We start from the raw sequence: 21,094 nt of genomic DNA on the forward strand, positions 1-21,094 counted from the left end.
GTCATACAAGTAAGTTATAATGGTAGTGGTCATACTAGTAAGTTATGAGTGGTAGTGGTCATACAAGTAAGTTATAATGGTAGTGGTCATACAAGTAAGTTATAATGGTAGTGGTCATACAAGTAAGTTATAATGGTAGTGGTCATACAAGTAAGTTATAATGGTAGTGGTCATACAAGTAATTTATAAGTGGTAAAGGTCATACAAGTAAGTTATAAGTGGTAGAGGTCATACAAGTAAGTTATGAGTGGTAGTGGTCATACAAGTAAGTTATGAGTGGTAGAGGTCATACAAGTAAGTTATAATGGTAGTGGTCATACAAGTAAGTTATAATGGTTGTGGTCATACAAGTAAGTTATAAGTGGTAAAGGTCATACAAGTAAGTTATAAGTGGTAGAGGTCATACAAGTAAGTTACGAGTGGTAGTGGTCATATATGTAAGTTATGGGTGGTAGTGGTCATACAAGTAAGTTATGAGTGGTAGTGGTCATACAAGTAAGTTATGAGTGGTAGTGGTCATACAAGTAAGTTATAATGGTAGTGGTCATACAAGTAAGTTATAATGGTAGTGGTCATACAAGTAAGTTATAAGTGGAAGAGGTCATACAAGTAACTTATGAGTGGTAGAGGTCATACAACTAGTAACTTATAAGTGGTAGAGGTCAAACAAGTAAGTTAAAAGTGGTAGAGGTCATACAAGTAAGTTATAATGGTAGAGGTCATACAAGTAAGTTATGAGTGGTAGAGGTCATACAAGTAAGTTATAAGTGGTAGTGGTCATACAAGTAAGTTATAACGGTAGAGGTCATACAAGTAAGTTATAAGTGGTAGAGGTCATACTAGTAAGTTATAATTGTAGAGGTCATACAAGTAAGTTATGACTGGTAGTGGTCATACAAGTAAGTTATAAGTGGTAGAGGTCATACAAGTAAGTTATGAGTGGTAGTGGTCATACAAGTAAGTTATAAGTGGTAGAGGTCATACAAGTAAGTTATAATGGTAGTGGTCATACAAGTAAGTTATAAGTGGTAGTGGTCATACAAGTAAATTATAAGTGGTAGAGGTCATACAAGTAAGTTATAAGTGGTAGAGGTCATACAAGTAAGTTATAATGGTAGTGGTCATACAAGTAAGTTATAAGTGGTAGTGGTCATACAAGTAAGTTATGAGTGGTAGTGGTCATACAAGTAAGTTATAAATGGTAGAGGTCATACAAGTAAGTTATAATGGTAGTGGTCATACAAGTAAGTTATAAGTGGTAGAGGTCATACAAGTAAGTTATGAGTGGTAGAGGTCATACAAGTAAGTTATGAGTGGTAGTGGTCATACAAGTAAGTTATAAATGGTAGAGGTCATACAAGTAAGTTATAATGGTAGTGGTCATACAAGTAAGTTATAATTGTAGTGGTCATACAAATAAGTTACTAGTCGTAGTGGTCATACAAGTAAGTTATGAGTGGTAGTGGTCATACAGGTAAGTTATGAGTGGTAGTGGTCATACAAGTAAGTTATAAGTGGTAGAGGTCATACAAGTAAGTTACTAGAGGTAGTGGTCATACAAGTAAGTTACTAGAGGTAGTGGTCATACAAATAAGTTACTAGTGGTAGTGGTCATACAAGTAAGTTATGAGTGGTAGTGGTCATACAAGTAAGTTATAAGTGGTAGTGGTCATCAATATATATCATTATATAAACTAAGTTCTTTCAGTTACACATCAAGATGTTATATAGCAGTCTTTGAATGTGGCATAGTATTAATATATATCATTGAGATCCAGCATTTTTGTTGCTAGATTAAATGTTGTTTAATTGAAGTCTGAAAGATTATAGTGAAATTTTGAGTTATCTAATTCTTTTATATTGTGTGAATAATTCTTTGTGTTATAGAGTTTTTAAGAGAGGGTTTTATGAGTGTTCTGACAGACAGCCATCAGAGGTGATGTCCCCAGTAGAGGATGTGCCAGGATCTAACACAGACTGGTTGTCATGGATACAGCCAACCATATTCCAGGCCGGACACAAACAGTGAGTGTCTCACTAGTTATGATAAAACTTTGGTGTTTAGTAATATTGATAGTTATTCAATGGAAGGAGTCTGAACAACTAGAATAAGAAATGAGATATCTAAGGCTTTATCAAATATTCGAAACAGGTGCTAATTTAACAGTAAAAATTATCTTACATAGTATACCTGTCCTGCTCTGTATGTCTAGTGTGAATCTTTTTTTTTTTGCAGTTATAATATATGCAGACTACAATAGCCCTGTATATCTAGTGTAAATCTATTTGTTTGTAGTTATGACTATATACAGACCACCACAGCCCTGTATATCTAGTGTAAATCTATTTGTTTGTAGTTATGACGATATACAGACCACCACAGCCCTGTATATCCAGTGTAAATCTATTTGTTTGTAGTTATGACGATATACAGACCACCACAGCCCTGTATATCTAGTGTAAATCTATTTGTTTGTAGTTATGACGATATACAGACCACCACAGCCCTGTATATCCAGTGTAAATCTATTTGTTTGTAGTTATGACGATATACAGACCACCACAGCCCTGTATATCTAGTGTAAATCTATTTGTTTGTAGTTATGACGATATACAGACCACCACAGCCCTGTATATCTAGTGTAAATCTATTTGTTTGTAGTTATGACGATATACAGACCACCACAGCCCTGTATATCTAGTGTAAATCTATTTGTTTGTAGTTATGACGATATACAGACCACCACAGCCCTGTATATCCAGTGTAAATCTATTTGTTTGTAGTTATGACGATATACAGACCACCACAGCCCTGTATATCTAGTGTAAATCTATTTGTTTGTAGTTATGACGATATACAGACCACCACAGCCCTGTATATCTAGTGTAAATCTATTTGTTTGTAGTTATGACGATATACAGACCACCACAGCACTGTATATCTAGTGTAAATCTATTTGTTTGTAGTTATGACGATATACAGACCACCACAGCCCTGTATATCCAGTGTAAATCTATTTGTTTGTAGTTATGACGATATACAGACCACCACAGCCCTGTATATCCAGTGTAAATCTATTTGTTTGTAGTTATGACGATATACAGACCACCACAGCCCTGTATATCCAGTGTAAATCTATTTGTTTGTAGTTATGACGATATACAGACCACCACAGCCCTGTATATCCAGTGTAAATCTATTTGTTTGTAGTTATGACGATATACAGACCACCACAGCCCTGTATATCTAGTGTAAATCTATTTGTTTGTAGTTATGACGATATACAGACCACCACAGCCCTGTAAATCTAGTGTAAATCTATTTGTTTGTAGTTATGACGATATACAGACCACCACAGCCCTGTATATCTAGTGTAAATCTATTTGTTTGTAGTTATGACGATATACAGACCACCACAGCCCTGTATATCTAGTGTAAATCTTTTGTTTGTAGTTATGACGATATACAGACCACCACAGCCTGTATATCAGTGTAAATCTATTTGTTTGTAGTTATGACGATATACAGACCACCACAGCCCTGTATATCTAGTGTAAATCTATTTGTTTGTAGTTATGACGATATACAGACACACCACAGCCCTGTATATCCAGTGTAAATCTATTTGTTTGTAGTTATGACGATATACAGACCACCACAGCCCTGTATATCTAGTGTAAATCTATTTGTTTGTAGTTATGACGATATACAGACCACCACAGCCCTGTATATCTAGTGTAAATCTATTTGTTTGTAGTTATGACGATATACAGACCACCACAGCCCTGTATATCCAGTGTAAATCTATTTGTTTGTAGTTATGACGATATACAGACCACCACAGCCCTGTATATCTAGTGTAAATCTATTTGTTTGTAGTTATGACGATATACAGACCACCACAGCCCTGTATATCCAGTGTAAATCTATTTGTTTGTAGTTATGACGATATACAGACCACCACAGCACTGTATATCTAGTGTAAATTTATTTGTTTGTAGTTATGACGATATACAGACCACTACAGCCCTGTATATCTAGTGTAAATCTGTTTGTTTGTAGTTATGACGATATACAGACCACCACAGCCCTGTATATCCAGTGTAAATCTATTTGTTTGTAGTTATGACGATATACAGACCACCACAGCCCTGTATATCCAGTGTAAATCTATTTGTTTGTAGTTATGACGATATACAGACCACCACAGCCCTGTATATCTAGTGTAAATCTATTTGTTTGTAGTTATGACGATATGCAGACCACCACATCCCTGTATATCTAGTGTAAATCTATTTGTTTGTAGTTATGACGATATACAGACCACCACAGCCCTGTATATCTAGTGTAAATCTATTTGTTTGTAGTTATGACGATATACAGACCACTACAGCCCTGTATATCTAGTGTAAATCTATTTGTTTGTAGTTATGACGATATACAGACCACCACAGCCCTGTATATCTAGTGTAAATCTATTTGTTTGTAGTTATGACGATATACAGACCACCACAGCACTGTATATCTAGTGTAAATCTATTTGTTTGTAGTTATGACGATATACAGACCACCACAGCACTGTATATCTAGTGTAAATCTATTTGTTTGTAGTTATGACGATATACAGACCACCACAGCCCTGTATATCTAGTGTAAATCTATTTGTTTGTAGTTATGACGATATACAGACCACCACAGCCCTGTATATCTAGTGTAAATCTATTTGTTTGTAGTTATGACGATATACAGACCACCACAGCCCTGTATATCTAGTGTAAATCTATTTGTTTGTAGTTATGACGATATACAGACCACCACAGCCCTGTATATCCAGTGTAAATCTATTTGTTTGTAGTTATGACGATATACAGACCACCACAGCCCTGTATATCTAGTGTAAATCTATTTGTTTGTAGTTATGACGATATGCAGACCACCACAGCCCTGTATATCTAGTGTAAATCTATTTGTTTGTAGTTATGACGATATACAGACCACCACAGCCCTGTATATCTAGTGTAAATCTATTTGTTTGTAGTTATGACGATATACAGACCACCACAGCCCTGTATATCTAGTGTAAATCTATTTGTTTGTAGTTATGACGATATACAGACCACCACAGCCCTGTATATCCAGTGTAAATCTATTTGTTTGTAGTTATGACGATATACAGACCACCACAGCCCTGTATATCTAGTGTAAATCTATTTGTTTGTAGTTATGACGATATACAGACCACCACAGCCCTGTATATCTAGTGTAAATCTATTTGTTTGTAGTTATGACGATATACAGACCACCACAGCCCTGTATATCTAGTGTAAATCTATTTGTTTGTAGTTATGACGATATACAGACCACCACAGCCCTGTATATCTAGTGTAAATCTATTTGTTTGTAGTTATGACGATATACAGACCACCACAGCCCTGTATATCTAGTGTAAATCTATTTGTTTGTAGTTATGACGATATACAGACCACCACAGCACTGTATATCTAGTGTAAATCTATTTGTTTGTAGTTATGACGATATACAGACCACCACAGCCCTGTATATCTAGTGTAAATCTATTTGTTTGTAGTTATGACGATATACAGACCACCACAGCACTGTATATCTAGTGTAAATCTATTTGTTTGTAGTTATGATGATATGCAGACTATCACAGCCCTGTATATCTAGTGTAAATCTGTTTGTTTGTAGTTATGACGATATACAGACCACCACAGCCCTGTATATCTAGTGTAAATCAATTTTTTTGTAGTTATGACGATATACATACCACCACAGCCCTGTATATCTAGTGTAAATCTATTTGTTTGTAGTTATGACGATATACAGACCACCACAGCCCTGTATATCTAGTGTAAATCTATTTGTTTGTAGTTATGACGATATGCAGACCACGACAGCCCTGTATATCTAGTGTAAATCTGTTTGTTTGTAGTTATGACGATATGCAGACCACCACATCCCTGTATATCCAGTGTAAATCTATTTGTTTGTAGTTATGACGATATGCAGACCACCACATCCCTGTATATCTAGTGTAAATCTATTTGTTTGTAGTTATGACGATATACAGACCACCACAGCCCTGTATATCTAGTGTAAATCTATTTGTTTGTAGTTATGACGATATGCAGACCACGACAGCCCTGTATATCTAGTGTAAATCTGTTTGTTTGTAGTTATGACGATATGCAGACCACCACATCCCTGTATATCCAGTGTAAATCTATTTGTTTGTAGTTATGACGATATGCAGACCACCACATCCCTGTATATCTAGTGTAAATCTATTTGTTTGTAGTTATGACGATATGCAGACCACCACAGCCCTGTATATCTAGTGTAAATCTGTTTGTTTGTAGTTATGACGATATGCAGACCACCACATCCCTGTATATCCAGTGTAAATCTATTTGTTTGTAGTTATGACGATATGCAGACCACCACAGCCCTGTATATCTAGTGTAAATCTGTTTGTTTGTAGTTATGACGATATGCAGACCACCACATCCCTGTATATCTAGTGTAAATCTGTTTGTTTGTAGTTATGACGATATACAGACCACGACAGCCCTGTATATCCAGTGTAAATCTATTTGTTTGTAGTTATGACGATATACAGACCACCACAGCCCTGTATATCTAGTGTAAATCTATTTGTTTGTAGTTATGACGATATGCAGACCACCACAGCCCTGTATATCTAGTGTAAATCTGTTTGTTTGTAGTTATGACGATATACAGACCACCACAGCCCTGTATATCTAGTGTAAATCTATTTGTTTGTAGTTATGACGATATACAGACCACCACAGCCCTGTATATCTAGTGTAAATCTATTTGTTTGTAGTTATGACGATATGCAGACCACGACAGCCCTGTATATCTAGTGTAAATCTGTTTGTTTGTAGTTATGACGATATACAGACCACCACAGCCCTGTATATCCAGTGTAAATCTGTTTGTTTGTAGTTATGACGATATGCAGACCACCACAGCCCTGTATATCTAGTGTAAATCTATTTGTTTGTAGTTATGACGATATGCAGACCACCACAGCCCTGTATATCTAGTGTAAATCTGTTTGTTTGTAGTTATGACGATATGCAGACCACCACAGCCCTGTATATCCAGTGTAAATCTGTTTGTTTGTAGTTATGACGATATGCAGACCACCACAGCCCTGTATATCCAGTGTAAATCTGTTTGTTTGTAGTTATGACGATATACAGACCACCACAGCCCTGTATATCTAGTGTAAATCTATTTGTTTGTAGTTATGACGATATGCAGACCACCACAGCCCTGTATATCTAGTGTAAATCTGTTTGTTTGTAGTTATGACGATATGCAGACCACCACAGCCCTGTATATCCAGTGTAAATCTGTTTGTTTGTAGTTATGACGATATGCAGACCACACAAGCCCTGTATATCCAGTGTAAATCTGTTTGTTTTGTAGTTATGACGATATGCAGACCACCACAGCCCTGTATATCTAGTGTAAATCTATTTGTTTGTAGTTATGACGATATACAGACCACCACAGCCCTGTATATCCAGTGTAAATCTATTTGTTTGTAGTTATGACGATATGCAGACCACGACAGCCCTGTATATTCAGTGTAAATCTATTTGTTTGTAGTTATGACGATATGCAGACCACCACAGCCCTGTATATTCAGTGTAAACTCCTGCTGAGCCAGCCTGAAATTGACTGGGCCATGATTGTTAAGGTAATTGGGTGTGTTTTTCTTCTGTATTATCATATATATGTTGTGTGTTATTTGAATCATTACAGTCAAATATGCCTTTAACTGGTGACCATCTCTGTATAAATACCACATTCTTAATAAGACCACTTTTTAGGCTCCTAAATGGTCAACAATTTGACCCGTATATAAAGATCACTTGGCCATACAGTAAAAAATTCCTTGTCCCTTCACTTGATATTGAGCCTGTAGCATACTGGGATTAATTATATTAATTACATTACTAGTTTTTTTCAAATGAATGACTTTGACCTTAATTCAAGATCTCTTAGACAGATTTGTAATCAAAATAATAGATCCAATTGCAATTGAACACCGTATGTATAAGGTGTTACATTATGGAAATGTAAAGGATCTGTCATGATATTCATTAATTGATTTTATTAATCATTGTCATTTTTCTGTCATTTTTTTCTATCCGAAGGAGAGTTTTATATCATATTTTCCTAAACATTGAAAAAGATTGAAAGGTTATTGTTACATTTCAGGCGTTGGTGATGAAGAATTTCACACTGCCAATCCTCTTCCTCACTCAGAGTGTTCTGAATCCGTACAGAAACTCCAACAATTCACCTAGAAAAGAAATCACCCCAAACGTAACGGCTTTGACCTCTGACCCTGATGTCAAACAACTCTTCAATTCCATTGTCAGTGTCCTGTCCAAGTGTTCACAACATTTCCCTGACGCTGTTGCCAAGGCGATAGTCCCTGTCATTGATCGGTATATGTCTCATTGTTAATGTTGTTTTAAAATACTGTAAGTTAAAGATTAGTTCATAACCTTCCTTATTTGCTAAAGAAAGTTATCAGGCTTGTACTTATGACTCAAAATGATTCCCCATTTAAATAGGCTATCAGAAGTGAAAAACAAATTCACCCATTATTATGAATATTGAAATCTTCACTGATTTCTATTGAGATTAAAAGATAACAACTTCTCTAAATATTTTATTTATTTATTTTGTGTTAGTCATAGACATATAATGTTACCCATGTCCGTTCCATTCCATCATATCAAATTTCATCTCAGCATTTTTGTCACATTGCATCACATCCAGCGTTGAGGAAGCAAGAACATTTCCAGTCTGTTTAAAGTTGATTTGATCTTTTCAGCTGTGAACACTGGGTATACATGGAGACGAAACACTTACCAGGCCGAGACTTTGATGTACGTACCGATCACATGATTCAAAGAATAAAGATAGGATTTTATTTAAAAAAATAAAATTCAAAGACCATGCAAACAATGATATAGAATCAATTATTTTACTTAAGGTATAAGTTTTCATGGAGTAAACATTTCATTGGATGAGAATTTTTCCATAGTTTTAGGCAATTAGTCTCACATGTATCGTATTTGGTAAATGTTAAGTTGGATTTCAGTTTAAAATATTTACCGTAATACTTGCCATATGTAATGTACTATATTTTCCAGGATATTTTTATAATGAACTTACTTATGAAATACATAATTCTTAAACTTGAGCGGTCAAAATAAACATAAGAAGGACAATAATTGATGTAAAATTGTTTTGCTTTTTATAGATCCCTGTTTGGATGTACACAATATTTGACCTGATGGAACCATTTGTACTCAGGTAAGATTGATGACTACATTAAAACCCAGGAAAATGATACTTGTTTGCATTTCTCTTTTTAACCTATTATTTTTTGTGTCGCCTGCAACACAAGGGCGACACATAGGTATCACTATGTCGGCATCATCGTCAGTGTTGGCGTCGATGTCATCGATGTTCGGAAAAAGGTTTCCGTGCGATGACTTTAGTATTTATTGTCCAATTTCAACCAAATTTTGTAAACTGCTTTATATCAAAGAGATTTCAGATGAGTTCAATACTAGTCAAAATCTGTCAATATTTGCAAGAGTTGCAGAACTTTGAAATTGTCAAAACAGATTAATCCATGGTTTCCACTCGATAACTGTTAGTATTTATTGTCCGATTTCAACCAAATTTGGTATATTGCTTTATATCAATGAGATCATAGATGGATTTGATACTGTGCAAAATCCGTCAATATTTGCGAGAGTTATGGGACTTTAAAATCGTTGAAACAGATAAAACCATGGTTTCCACTCAATAACTTTAGTATTTATCGTCCAATTACAACCAAATTTGGTATATTGCTTTATATTGATGAGATCTCTGAATGGTTTGCTACTGGTCAATATCTGTTATTACTTACAAGAGTTACAGGACTTAAAAATTGTCAAAACAGATAATTTCTTTATTATCCGATTTTAACCAAATTTTGTACATTGCTTGATATCAATGAGATCTAGGATGGGTTTGACACTGGTAAAAATCTGTCAATATTTGCAAGAGTTATGGGACTTGATAACTTCACCTTATTATTGAAAATATTTTGAAAGGTAAATAATTATTTTTTGTGATATTTTAAGCTGCTGGCCAGGCCACACATCCACTTCCCTATATAGAATTCTTGATATCTTAATTTAAATCTAACAAACTTGACTACATTGGTTTCACCAAAGTTGACTACATTGGTTTCACAGAGTACTGAAGCCAGTTTTGGAATACCTGGTGACAAGTGACCGATCTGGACATCAGATTCGACCGGTGATTACCGTTCTAGCTGAACTTCCCTGTGGGTGTCCACCACATAACCCTCCACCATCCAAGTCACATAAGTTTGACCGTAAGTACATCCCCAACCCAACAATCACAAACCTCTCCAATTACTTAGTCACATGCTCCAGCCCACAGAGCTAATATCTTTCTGTGTAACTTTCCATTATTTAGTATATTTTAGTGTTATTGATATGTTGCTGATATTTTTTCCATTAACAGCCAACAAGGAGTTTATTGACGCGTCCCTCCACATCCTGTTAGGCCAGATGGCTGAGGACGTGTACGTCCTCCCGACGTCTGTGTGTATACTTCTACGTATGATGCAGGAGCAGTGTTCTATAAAGGGGATCAAGGCGCCACACAAATGTGCCAGTCTCAAGGTGTGTGTGTGATTGGGTACCTATAAACAAGTGGAGACTTTAGATCTGTTCTTGTATCAGGAATTTTATAGTTTAACTTTCTAAACAGTGGAATGGTTTATTCGTGTGTGTCCGACCATTTCCATTGTTGAAACTTACCATTTTGGATTTCAAAAAGTGGTCATATTAAACAGGTGATCTTTATACAGAGGTCTTTTATGCAGGTTTTAATAGGTAACACATATGAATAAAGAGAAACATATGTACTTAAAGATATCTCAGCCACTTTTACCTGTGTCTAAGTTGGTAGTGATTGGAAAGTATTTGATATCGTATTTTGAAAGCTGTTTTTGACATGGTAGTGAATATTGGATATGTCAACTCATTGCCAATAGCATGTTACAGCATATCAGGAAAAGTTTAATATGAATGCTTGTCCCTTTTCTGAATTTTGGTTTTCTTGTCTTATTATTTGAGTAACAGGTGTTTGTTTGATATCCAGATAATTGCCAGCTGTTTGAAGTGTAAGCTGTCCGACTTCAGCTTTATACAGTCCATGACAGGTGTCACTCTCAGTCAGACGGATAAGGACCAGCTCCTTCTGTTAGCCGACTGTATCTACAGCACGCTGGTCTTCACTAAGTGTGAGTATCAAAATGTTGGCCGACTGTATCTACAGCACGCTGGTCTTCACTAAATGTAAGATCAAAATGTTGGCCGACTGTATCTACAGCACGCTGGTCTTCACTAAATGTGAGTATTAAAATGTTGGTCGACTGTATCTACAGCACGCTGGTCTTCACTAAGTGTGAGTATCAAAATGTTGGTCGATTGTATCTACAGCACGCTGGTCTTCACTAAGTGTGAGTATCAAAATGTTGGCCGACTGTATCTACAGCACGCTGGTCTTCACTAAATGTGAGTATCAAAATGTTGGCCGACTGTATCTACAGCACGCTGGTCTTCACTAAATGTGAGTATCAAAATGTTGGCCGACTGTATCTACAGCACGCTGGTCTTCACTAAATGTGAGTATCAAAATGTTGGCCGACTGTATCTACAGCACGCTGGTCTTCACTAAATGTGAGTATTAAAATGTTGGCCGACTGTATCTACAGCACGCTGGTCATCACTAAATGTGAGTATTAAAATGTTGGCTGATTGTATCTACAGCACGCTGGTCTTCACTAAATGTAAGATCAAAATGTTGGCCGACTGTATCTACAGCACGCTGGTCTTCACTAAATGTGAGTATCAAAATGTTGGCCGACTGTATCTACAGCACGCTGGTCTTCACTAAATGTGAGTATTAAAATGTTGGCCGACTGTATCTACAGCACGCTGGTCTTCACTAAATGTGAGTATTAAAATGTTGGCCGACTGTATCTACAGCACGCTGGTCATCACTAAATGTGAGTATTAAAATGTTGGCCGACTGTATCTACAGCACGCTGGTCTTCACTAAATGTGAGTATTAAAATGTTGGCCGACTGTATCTACAGCACGCTGGTCTTCACTAAATGTGATTATTAAAATGTTGGCCGACTGTATCTACAGCACGCTGGTCTTCACTAAATGTGAGTATTAAAATGTTGGCCGACTGTATCTACAGCACGCTGGTCATCACTAAATGTGAGTATTAAAATGTTGGCTGATTGTATCTACAGCACGCTGGTCTTCACTAAATGTGAGTATTAAAATGTTGGCCGACTGTATCTACAGCACGCTGGTCTTCACTAAATGTGAGTATTAAAATGTTGGCCGACTGTATCTACAGCACGCTGGTCTTCACTAAATGTGAGTATCAAAATGTTGGCCGACTGTATCTACAGCACGCTGGTCTTCACTAAATGTGAGTATCAAAATGTTGGTCGACTGTATCTACAGCACGCTGGTCTTCACTAAATGTGAGTATTTAAATGTTGGTCGACTGTATCTACAGCACGCTGGTCTTCACTAAATGTGAGTATCAAAATGTTGGCCGACTGTATCTACAGCACGCTGGTCTTCACTAAATGTGAGTATTAAAATGTTGGCCGACTGTATCTACAGCACGCTGGTCTTCACTAAGTGTGAGTATCAAAGTCTAGACAAAGTTTCTGACAGTGTCCAGACAGACAAGGATTTACTTAACTATTCAATAATGTCGGTCTGTGTTTTTTCTACAGTATATGGCTCAAACTGCAACACGAGATATACTTTTGGTCTTTTATTGTAGCCAAGAGCCAGGGGACACCACGGTTAGCTGGGAAGTTCTGTAAAGAAAACAAGGAATGGATCGTGGAAAAGATACAGAGCATAGGCAGCTACATCAGCGGCGAGTGAGTAGCATGTGATAAGTTTATAATACAGTCTATATACAGCGAGTGAGTAGTGTGTGCTAAGTTTATAATACAGTCTATATACAGCGAGTGAGTAGTGTGTGCTAAGTTTATAATACAGTCTATATACAGCGAGTGAGTAGTGTGTGCTAAGTTTATAATACAGTCTATATACAGCGAGTGAGTAGTGTGTGCTAAGTTTATAATACAGTCTATATACAGCGAGTGAGTAGTGTGTGCTAAGTTTATAATACAGTCTATATACAGCGAGTGAGTAGTGTGTGCTAAGTTTATAATACAGTCTATATACAGCGAGTGAGTAGTGTGTGCTTAGTTTATAATACAGTCTATATACAGCGAGTGAGTAGTGTGTGCTTAGTTTATAATACAGTCTATATACAGCGAGTGAGTAGCATGTGATAAGTTTATAATACAGTCTATATACAGCGAGTGAGTAGTGTGTGCTAAGTTTATAATACAGTCTATATACAGCGAGTGAGTAGTGTGTGCTAAGTTTATAATACAGTCTATATACAGCGAGTGAGTAGTGTGTGCTAAGTTTATAATACAAAAATACAATACAGTCTATATACAGCGAGTGAGTAGCATGTGATAAGTTTATAATACAGTCTATATACAGCGAGTGAGTAGTGTGTGCTAAGTTTATAATACAGTCTATATACAGCGAGTGAGTAGCGTGTGTTAAGTTTATAATACAGTCTATATACAGTGAGTGAGTAGTGTGTGCTAAGTTTATAATACAGTCTATATACAGCGAGTGAGTAGTGTGTGCTAAGTTTATAATACAGTCTATATACAGCGAGTGAGTAGCATGTGATAAGTTTATAATACAGTCTATATACAGTGAGTGAGTAGTGTGTGCTAAGTTTATAATACAGTCTATATACAGCGAGTGAGTAGTAGTGTGTGCTAAGTTTATAATACAGTCTATATACAGCGAGTGAGTAGCATGTGATAAGTTTATAATACAGTCTATATACAGCGAGTGAGTAGTGTGTGCTAAGTTTATAATACAGTCTATATACAGCGAGTGAGTAGTGTGTGCTAAGTTTATAATACAGTCTATATACAGCGAGTGAGTAGTGTGTGCTAAGTTTATAATACAGTCTATATACAGCGAGTGAGTAGTGTGTGCTAAGTTTATAATACAGTCTATATACAGCGAGTGAGTAGTGTGTGCTAAGTTTATAATACAGTCTATATACAGCGAGTGAGTGAGTAGTGTGTGCTAAGTTTATAATACAGTCTATATACAGCGAGTGAGTAGCGTGTGCTAAGTTTATAATACAGTCTATATACAGCGAGTGAGTAGTGTGTGCTAAGTTTATAATACAGTCTATATACAGCGAGTGAGTAGTGTGTGCTAAGTTTATAATACAGTCTATATACAGCGAGTGAGTAGTGTGTGCTAAGTTTATAATACAGTCTATATACAGCAAGTGAGTAGTGTGTGCTAAGTTTATAATACAGTCTATATACAGCGAGTGAGTAGCATGTGCTAAGTTTATAATACAGTCTTTATACAGCGAGTGAGTAGTGTGTGCTAAGTTTATAATACAGTCAATATACAGCGAGTGAGTAGTGTGTGCTAAGTTTATAATACAGTCTATATACAGCGAGTGAGTAGTAGTGTGTGCTAAGTTTATAATACAGTCAATATACAGCGAGTGAGTAGTGTGTGCTAAGTTTATAATACAGTCTATATACAGCGAGTGAGTAGTGTGTGCTAAGTTTATAATACAGTCAATATACAGCGAGTGAGTAGTGTGTGCTAAGTTTATTATACAGTCTATATACAGCGAGTGAGTAGTGTGTGCTAAGTTTATAATACAGTCTATATACAGCGAGTGAGTAGTGTGTGCTAAGTTTATAATACAGTCTATATACAGCGAGTGAGTAGTGTGTGCTAAGTTTATAATACAGTCTATATACAGCGAGTGAGTAGTGTGTGCTAAGTTTATAATACAGTCTATATACAGCGAGTGAGTAGTGTGTGTGCTAAGTTTATAATACAGTCTATATACAGCGAGTGAGTAGTGTGTGCTAAGTTTATAATACAGTCTATATACAGCGAGCGAGTAGCGTGTGCTAAGTTTATAATACAGTCTATATACAGCGAGTGAGTAGCATGTGCTAAGTTTATAATACAGTCTTTATACAGCGAGTGAGTAGTGTGTGCTAAGTTTATAATACAGTCTATATACAGCGAGTGAGTAGTGTGTGCTAAGTTTATGATACAGTCTTTATACAGCGAGTGAGTAGTGTGTGCTAAGTTTATAATACAGTCTATATACAGCGAGTGAGTAGTGTGTGCTAAGTTTATAATACAGTCTATATACAGCGAGTGAGTAGTGTGTGCTAAGTTTATTTATACAGTCTATATACAGCGAGTGAGTAGTGTGTGCTAAGTTTATAATACAGTCAATATACAGCGAGTGAGTAGTGTGTGCTAAGTTTATAATACAGTCTATATACAGCGAGTGAGTAGTGTGTGCTAAGTTTATAATACAGTCAATATACAGCGAGTGAGTAGTGTGTGCTAAGTTTATTATACAGTCTATATACAGCGAGTGAGTAGTGTGTGCTAAGTTTATAATACAGTCTATATACAGTGAGTGAGTAGTGTGTGCTAAGTTTATAATACAGTCTATATACAGCGAGTGAGTAGTGTGTGCTAAGTTTATAATACAGTCTATATACAGTGAGTGAGTAGTGTGTGCTAAGTTTATAATACAGTCTATATACAGTGAGTGAGTAGTGTGTGCTAAGTTTATAATACAGTCTATATACAGCGAGTGAGTAGTGTGTGCTAAGTTTATAATACAGTCTTTATACAGCGAGTGAGTAGTGTGTGCTAAGTTTATAATACAGTCTTTATACAGCAAGTGAGTAGTGTGTGCTAAGTTTATTATACAGTCTATATATACAGTGAGTGAGTAGTGTGTGCTAAGTTTATTATACAGTCTTTATACAGTGAGTGAGTAGTGTGTGCTAAGTTTATGATACAGTCTATATACACAGCGAGTGAGTAGTGTGTGCTAAGTTTATAATACAGTCTATATACAGCAAGTGAGTAGTGTGTGCTAAGTTTATAATACAGTCTATATACAGCGAGTGAGTAGTGTGTGCTAAGTTTATAATACAGTCTATATACAGCGAGTGTGAGTAGTGTGTGCTAAGTTTATAATACAGTCTATATACAGCGAGTGAGTAGCGTGTGCTAAGTTTATAATACAGTCTTTATACAGCGAGTGAGTAGTGTGTGCTAAGTTTATAATACAGTCTATATACAGCGAGTGAGTAGTGTGTGCTAAGTTTATGATACAGTCTTTATACAGCGAGTGAGTAGTGTGTGCTAAGTTTATAATACAGTCTATATACAGCGAGTGAGTAGTGTGTGCTAAGTTTATAATACAGTCTATATACAGCGAGTGAGTAGTGTGTGCTAAGTTTATTATACAGTCTATATACAGCGAGTGAGTAGTGTGTGCTAAGTTTATAATACAGTCTATATACAGCGAGTGAGTAGCATGTGCTAAGTTTATAATACAGTCTTTATACAGCGAGTGAGTAGTGTGTGCTAAGTTTATAATACAGTCTATATACAGCGAGTGAGTAGTGTGTGCTAAGTTTATGATACAGTCTTTATACAGCGAGTGAGTAGTGTGTGCTAAGTTTATAATACAGTCTATATACAGCGAGTGAGTAGCGTGTGCTAAGTTTATAATACAGTCTATATACAGTGAGTGAGTAGTGTGTGCTAAGTTTATAATACAGTCTATATACAGCGAGTGAGTAGTGTGTGCTAAGTTTATAATACAGTCAATATACAGCGAGTGAGTAGTGTGTGCTAAGTTTATAATACAGTCTATATACAGCGAGTGAGTAGTGTGTGCTAAGTTTATAATACAGTCTATATACAGCGAGTGAGTAGTGTGTGCTAAGTTTATAATACAGTCTATATACAGTGAGTGAGTAGTGTGTGCTAAGTTTATAATACAGTCTATATACAGTGAGTGAGTAGCGTGTGCTAAGTTTATAATACAGTCTATATACAGCGAGTGAGTAGCATGTGCTAAGTTTATAATACAGTCTTTATACAGCGAGTGAGTAGTGTGTGCTAAGTTTATAATACAGTCTATATACAGCGAGTGAGTAGTGTGTGCTAAGTTTATGATACAGTCTTTATACAGCGAGTGAGTAGTGTGTGCTAAGTTTATAATACAGTCTATATACAGCGAGTGAGTAGCGTGTGCTAAGTTTATAATACAGTCTATATACAGCGAGTGAGTAGTGTGTGCTAAGTTTATTATACAGTCTATATACAGCGAGTGAGTAGTGTGTGCTAAGTTTATGATACAGTCTATATACAGCGAGTGAGTAGTGTGTGCTAAGTTTATAATATAGTCTATATACAGCAAGTGAGTAGCGTGTGCTAAGTTTATAATACAGTCTATATACAGCGAGTGAGTAGTGTGTGCTAAGTTTATAATACAGTCTATATACAGCAAGTGAGTAGTGTGTGCTTAGTTTATAATACAGTCTATATACAGCAAGTGAGTATTGTGTGCTAAGTTTATTATACAGTCTATATACAGCGAGTGAGTAGTGTGTGCTAAGTTTATAATACAGTCAATATACAGCGAGTGAGTAGTGTGTGCTAAGTTTATAATACAGTCTATATACAGTGAGTGAGTAGTGTGTGCTAAGTTTATTATACAGTCTATATACAGTGAGTGAGTAGTGTGTGCTAAGTTTATTATACAGTCTTTATACAGTGAGTAGTGTGTGCTAAGTTTATGATACAGTCTATATACAGCGAGTGAGTAGTGTGTGCTAAGTTTATAATACAGTCTATATACAGCAAGTGAGTAGTGTGTGCTAAGTTTATGATACAGTCTATATACAGTGAGTGAGTAGTGTGTGCTAAGTTTATAATACAGTCAATATACAGCGAGTGAGTAGTGTGTGCTAAGTTTATAATACAGTCAATATACAGCGAGTGAGTAGTGTGTGCTAAGTTTATAATAGTCTATATACAGTGAGTGAGTAGTGTGTGCTAAGTTTATGATACAGTCTTTATACAGCGAGTGAGTAGTGTGTGCTAAGTTTATAATACAGTCTATATACAGCAAGTGAGTAGTGTGTGCTTAGTTTATAATACAGTCTATATACAGCGAGTGAGTAGTGTGTGCTAAGTTTATAATACAGTCTTTATACAGCGAGTGAGTAGTGTGTGCTAAGTTTATAATACAGTCTATATACAGCGAGTGAGTAGTGTGTGCTAAGTTTATAATACAGTCTATATACAGCGAGTGAGTAGTGTGTGCTAAGTTTATAATACAGTCTATATACAGCGAGTGAGTAGTGTGTGCTAAGTTTATAATACAGTCTATATACAGCGAGTGAGTAGTGTGTGCTAAGTTTATAATACAGTCTATATACAGCGAGTGAGTAGTGTGTGCTAAGTTTATAATACAGTCTATATACAGCGAGTGAGTAGTGTGTGCTAAGTTTATAATACAGTCTATATACAGCGAGTGAGTAGTGTGTGCTAAGTTTATTATACAGTCTATATACAGCGAGTGAGTAGTGTGTGCTAAGTTTATAATACAGTCTATATACAGCGAGTGAGTAGTGTGTGCTAAGTTTATAATACAGTCTATATACAGCGAGTGAGTAGTGTGTGCTAAGTTTATAATACAGTCTATATACAGTGAGTGAGTAGTGTGTGCTAAGTTTATAATACAGTCTATATACAGTGAGTGAGTAGTGTGTGCTAAGTTTATAATACAGTCTATATATACAGCGAGTGAGTAGTGTGTGCTAAGTTTATAATACAGTCTTTATACAGCGAGTGAGTGAGTAGTGTGTGCTAAGTTTATAATACAGTCTATATACAGCGAGTGAGTAGTGTGTGCTAAGTTTATAATACAGTCTATATACAGCGAGTGAGTAGTGTGTGCTAAGTTTATAATACAGTCTATATACAGCGAGTGAGTAGTGTGTGCTAAGTTTATAATACAGTCTATATACAGCGAGTGAGTAGTGTGTGCTAAGTTTATAATACAGTCTATATACAGCGAGTGAGTAGTGTGTGCTAAGTTTATAATACAGTCTATATACAGTGAGTGAGTAGTGTGTGCTAAGTTTATTAATACAGTCTATATACAGCGAGTGAGTAGTGTGTGCTAAGTTTATAATACAGTCAATATACAGCGAGTGAGTAGTGTGTGGTAAGTTTATAATACAGTCAATATACAGCGAGTGAGTAGTGTGTGCAAAGTTTATAATACAGTCTATATACAGCGAGTGAGTAGTGTGTGCAAAGTTTATAATACAGTCTATATACAGCGAGTGAGTAGTGTGTGCTAAGTTTATAATACAGTCTATATACAGTGAGTGAGTAGTGTGTGCTAAGTTTATAATACAGTCTATATACAGCGAGTGAGTAGTGTGTGCTAAGTTTATAATACAGTCTATATACAGCGAGTGAGTAGTGTGTGCTAAGTTTATAATACAGTCAATATACAGCGAGTGAGTAGTGTGTGGTAAGTTTGTAATACAGTCAATATACAGCGAGTGAGTAGTGTGTGGTAAGTTTATAATACAGTCTATATACAGTGAGTGAGTAGTGTGTGTGCTAAGTTTATAATACAGTCTATATACAGCGAGTGAGTAGTGTGTGCTAAGTTTATAATACAGTCAATATACAGCGAGTGAGTAGTGTGTGTGGTAAGTTTATAATACAGTCAATATACAGCGAGTGAGTAGTGTGTGCAAAGTTTATAATACAGTCTATATACAGCGAGTGAGTAGTGTGTGCTAAGTTTATAATACAGTCTATATACAGCGAGTGAGTAGTGTGTGCTAAGTTTATAATACAGTCTATATACAGCGAGTGAGTAGTGTGTGCTAAGTTTATAATACAGTCTATATACAGCGAGTGAGTAGTGTGTGCTTAGTTTATAATACAGTCTATATACAGCGAGTGAGTAGTGTGTGCTAAGTTTATAATACAGTCTATATACAGCGAGTGAGTAGTGTGTGCTTAGTTTATAACACAGTCTTTATACAGCGAGTGAGTAGTGTGTGCTAAGTTTATAATATAGTCTATATACAGCGAGTGAGTAGTGTGTGCTAAGTTTATAATATAGTCTATATACAGCGAGTTAGTAGTGTGTGCTAAGTTTATAATACAGTCTATATACAGCGAGTGAGTAGTGTGTGCTTAGTTTATAATACAGTCTATATACAGCGAGTGAGTAGTGTGTGCTAAGTTTATCATACAGTCTATATACAGCAAGTGAGTAGTGTGTGCTAAGTTTATAATACAGTCTTTATACAGCGAGTGAGTAGTGTGTGCTAAGTCTATATACTTCAATTTCAAAAATAAGGTGATACTCTCCACAAACATGTTGTTCATATTTGACAATCTCTACTTGATCTGTTTACAGTATTTTTGAGACTGATGACAGTAATATTCTGGAGTTAGCTACTAACGAGTTTATGGCACAGCTGTTTTCTCTCCTGGCTAGTAACATACTGGATACTGACACAGGTAAACCCATATACAGATCAAAAGCCTTTAAATAAATTATCAGTGTAATTGGTGCATCAAAAAACTGCCAATTAAACTTTGGTAATAAAATTTGAAAAAAATACATGTCTAACAGTTGAAGTATTCTAATGCGGCAGGACATTTCTAATATATTATTACAGATAGAACAAATATGTGATGAATAAATTAAGGAATTGAGTATTTTCATATTGTTATCATAATTGTTATTCAGTGAAAGTAAATAGTGTTTTTTAATTCACCTTTATGTGATTTAAGTGCTATTTTCACAGTATACATTTCCTTAGCTATTAACAAATTAACAATTATGCACTTGACAACCAGCTTCCACATAAAGAAAAGTTTAAGTACGTTCACATATATTACATTCAGTGATCAGTCTGTTTATTCATGGGGGTCACAGTGTCCCGAA

At 35.8% G+C, this 21,094-nt stretch overlaps 1 protein-coding gene across 2 annotated transcripts in view; it reads left to right on the forward strand.

Moving 5' to 3' along the window:
* Positions 1-21,094, forward strand: part of LOC138332877 (uncharacterized protein KIAA0825-like) — a 34,198-nt gene that overhangs the window by 11,826 nt on the left and 1,278 nt on the right. For both annotated transcript variants that reach the window (XM_069280872.1, XM_069280873.1), the window contains exons 12-21: positions 1,888-2,025; positions 7,664-7,754; positions 8,279-8,511; positions 8,904-8,958; positions 9,336-9,388; positions 10,327-10,469; positions 10,622-10,782; positions 11,264-11,405; positions 12,980-13,082; positions 20,561-20,664. In XM_069280872.1, the coding sequence (XP_069136973.1) occupies positions 1,888-2,025; positions 7,664-7,754; positions 8,279-8,511; positions 8,904-8,958; positions 9,336-9,388; positions 10,327-10,469; positions 10,622-10,782; positions 11,264-11,405; positions 12,980-13,082; positions 20,561-20,664 (1,223 nt within the window). The remainder of the gene's footprint in view (positions 1-1,887; positions 2,026-7,663; positions 7,755-8,278; positions 8,512-8,903; positions 8,959-9,335; positions 9,389-10,326; positions 10,470-10,621; positions 10,783-11,263; positions 11,406-12,979; positions 13,083-20,560; positions 20,665-21,094) is intronic.

The sequence above is a fragment of the Argopecten irradians genome, chromosome 10 (genome assembly GCF_041381155.1).
Source record: "Argopecten irradians isolate NY chromosome 10, Ai_NY, whole genome shotgun sequence".
Lineage (NCBI taxonomy): Eukaryota > Metazoa > Mollusca > Bivalvia > Pectinida > Pectinidae > Argopecten > Argopecten irradians.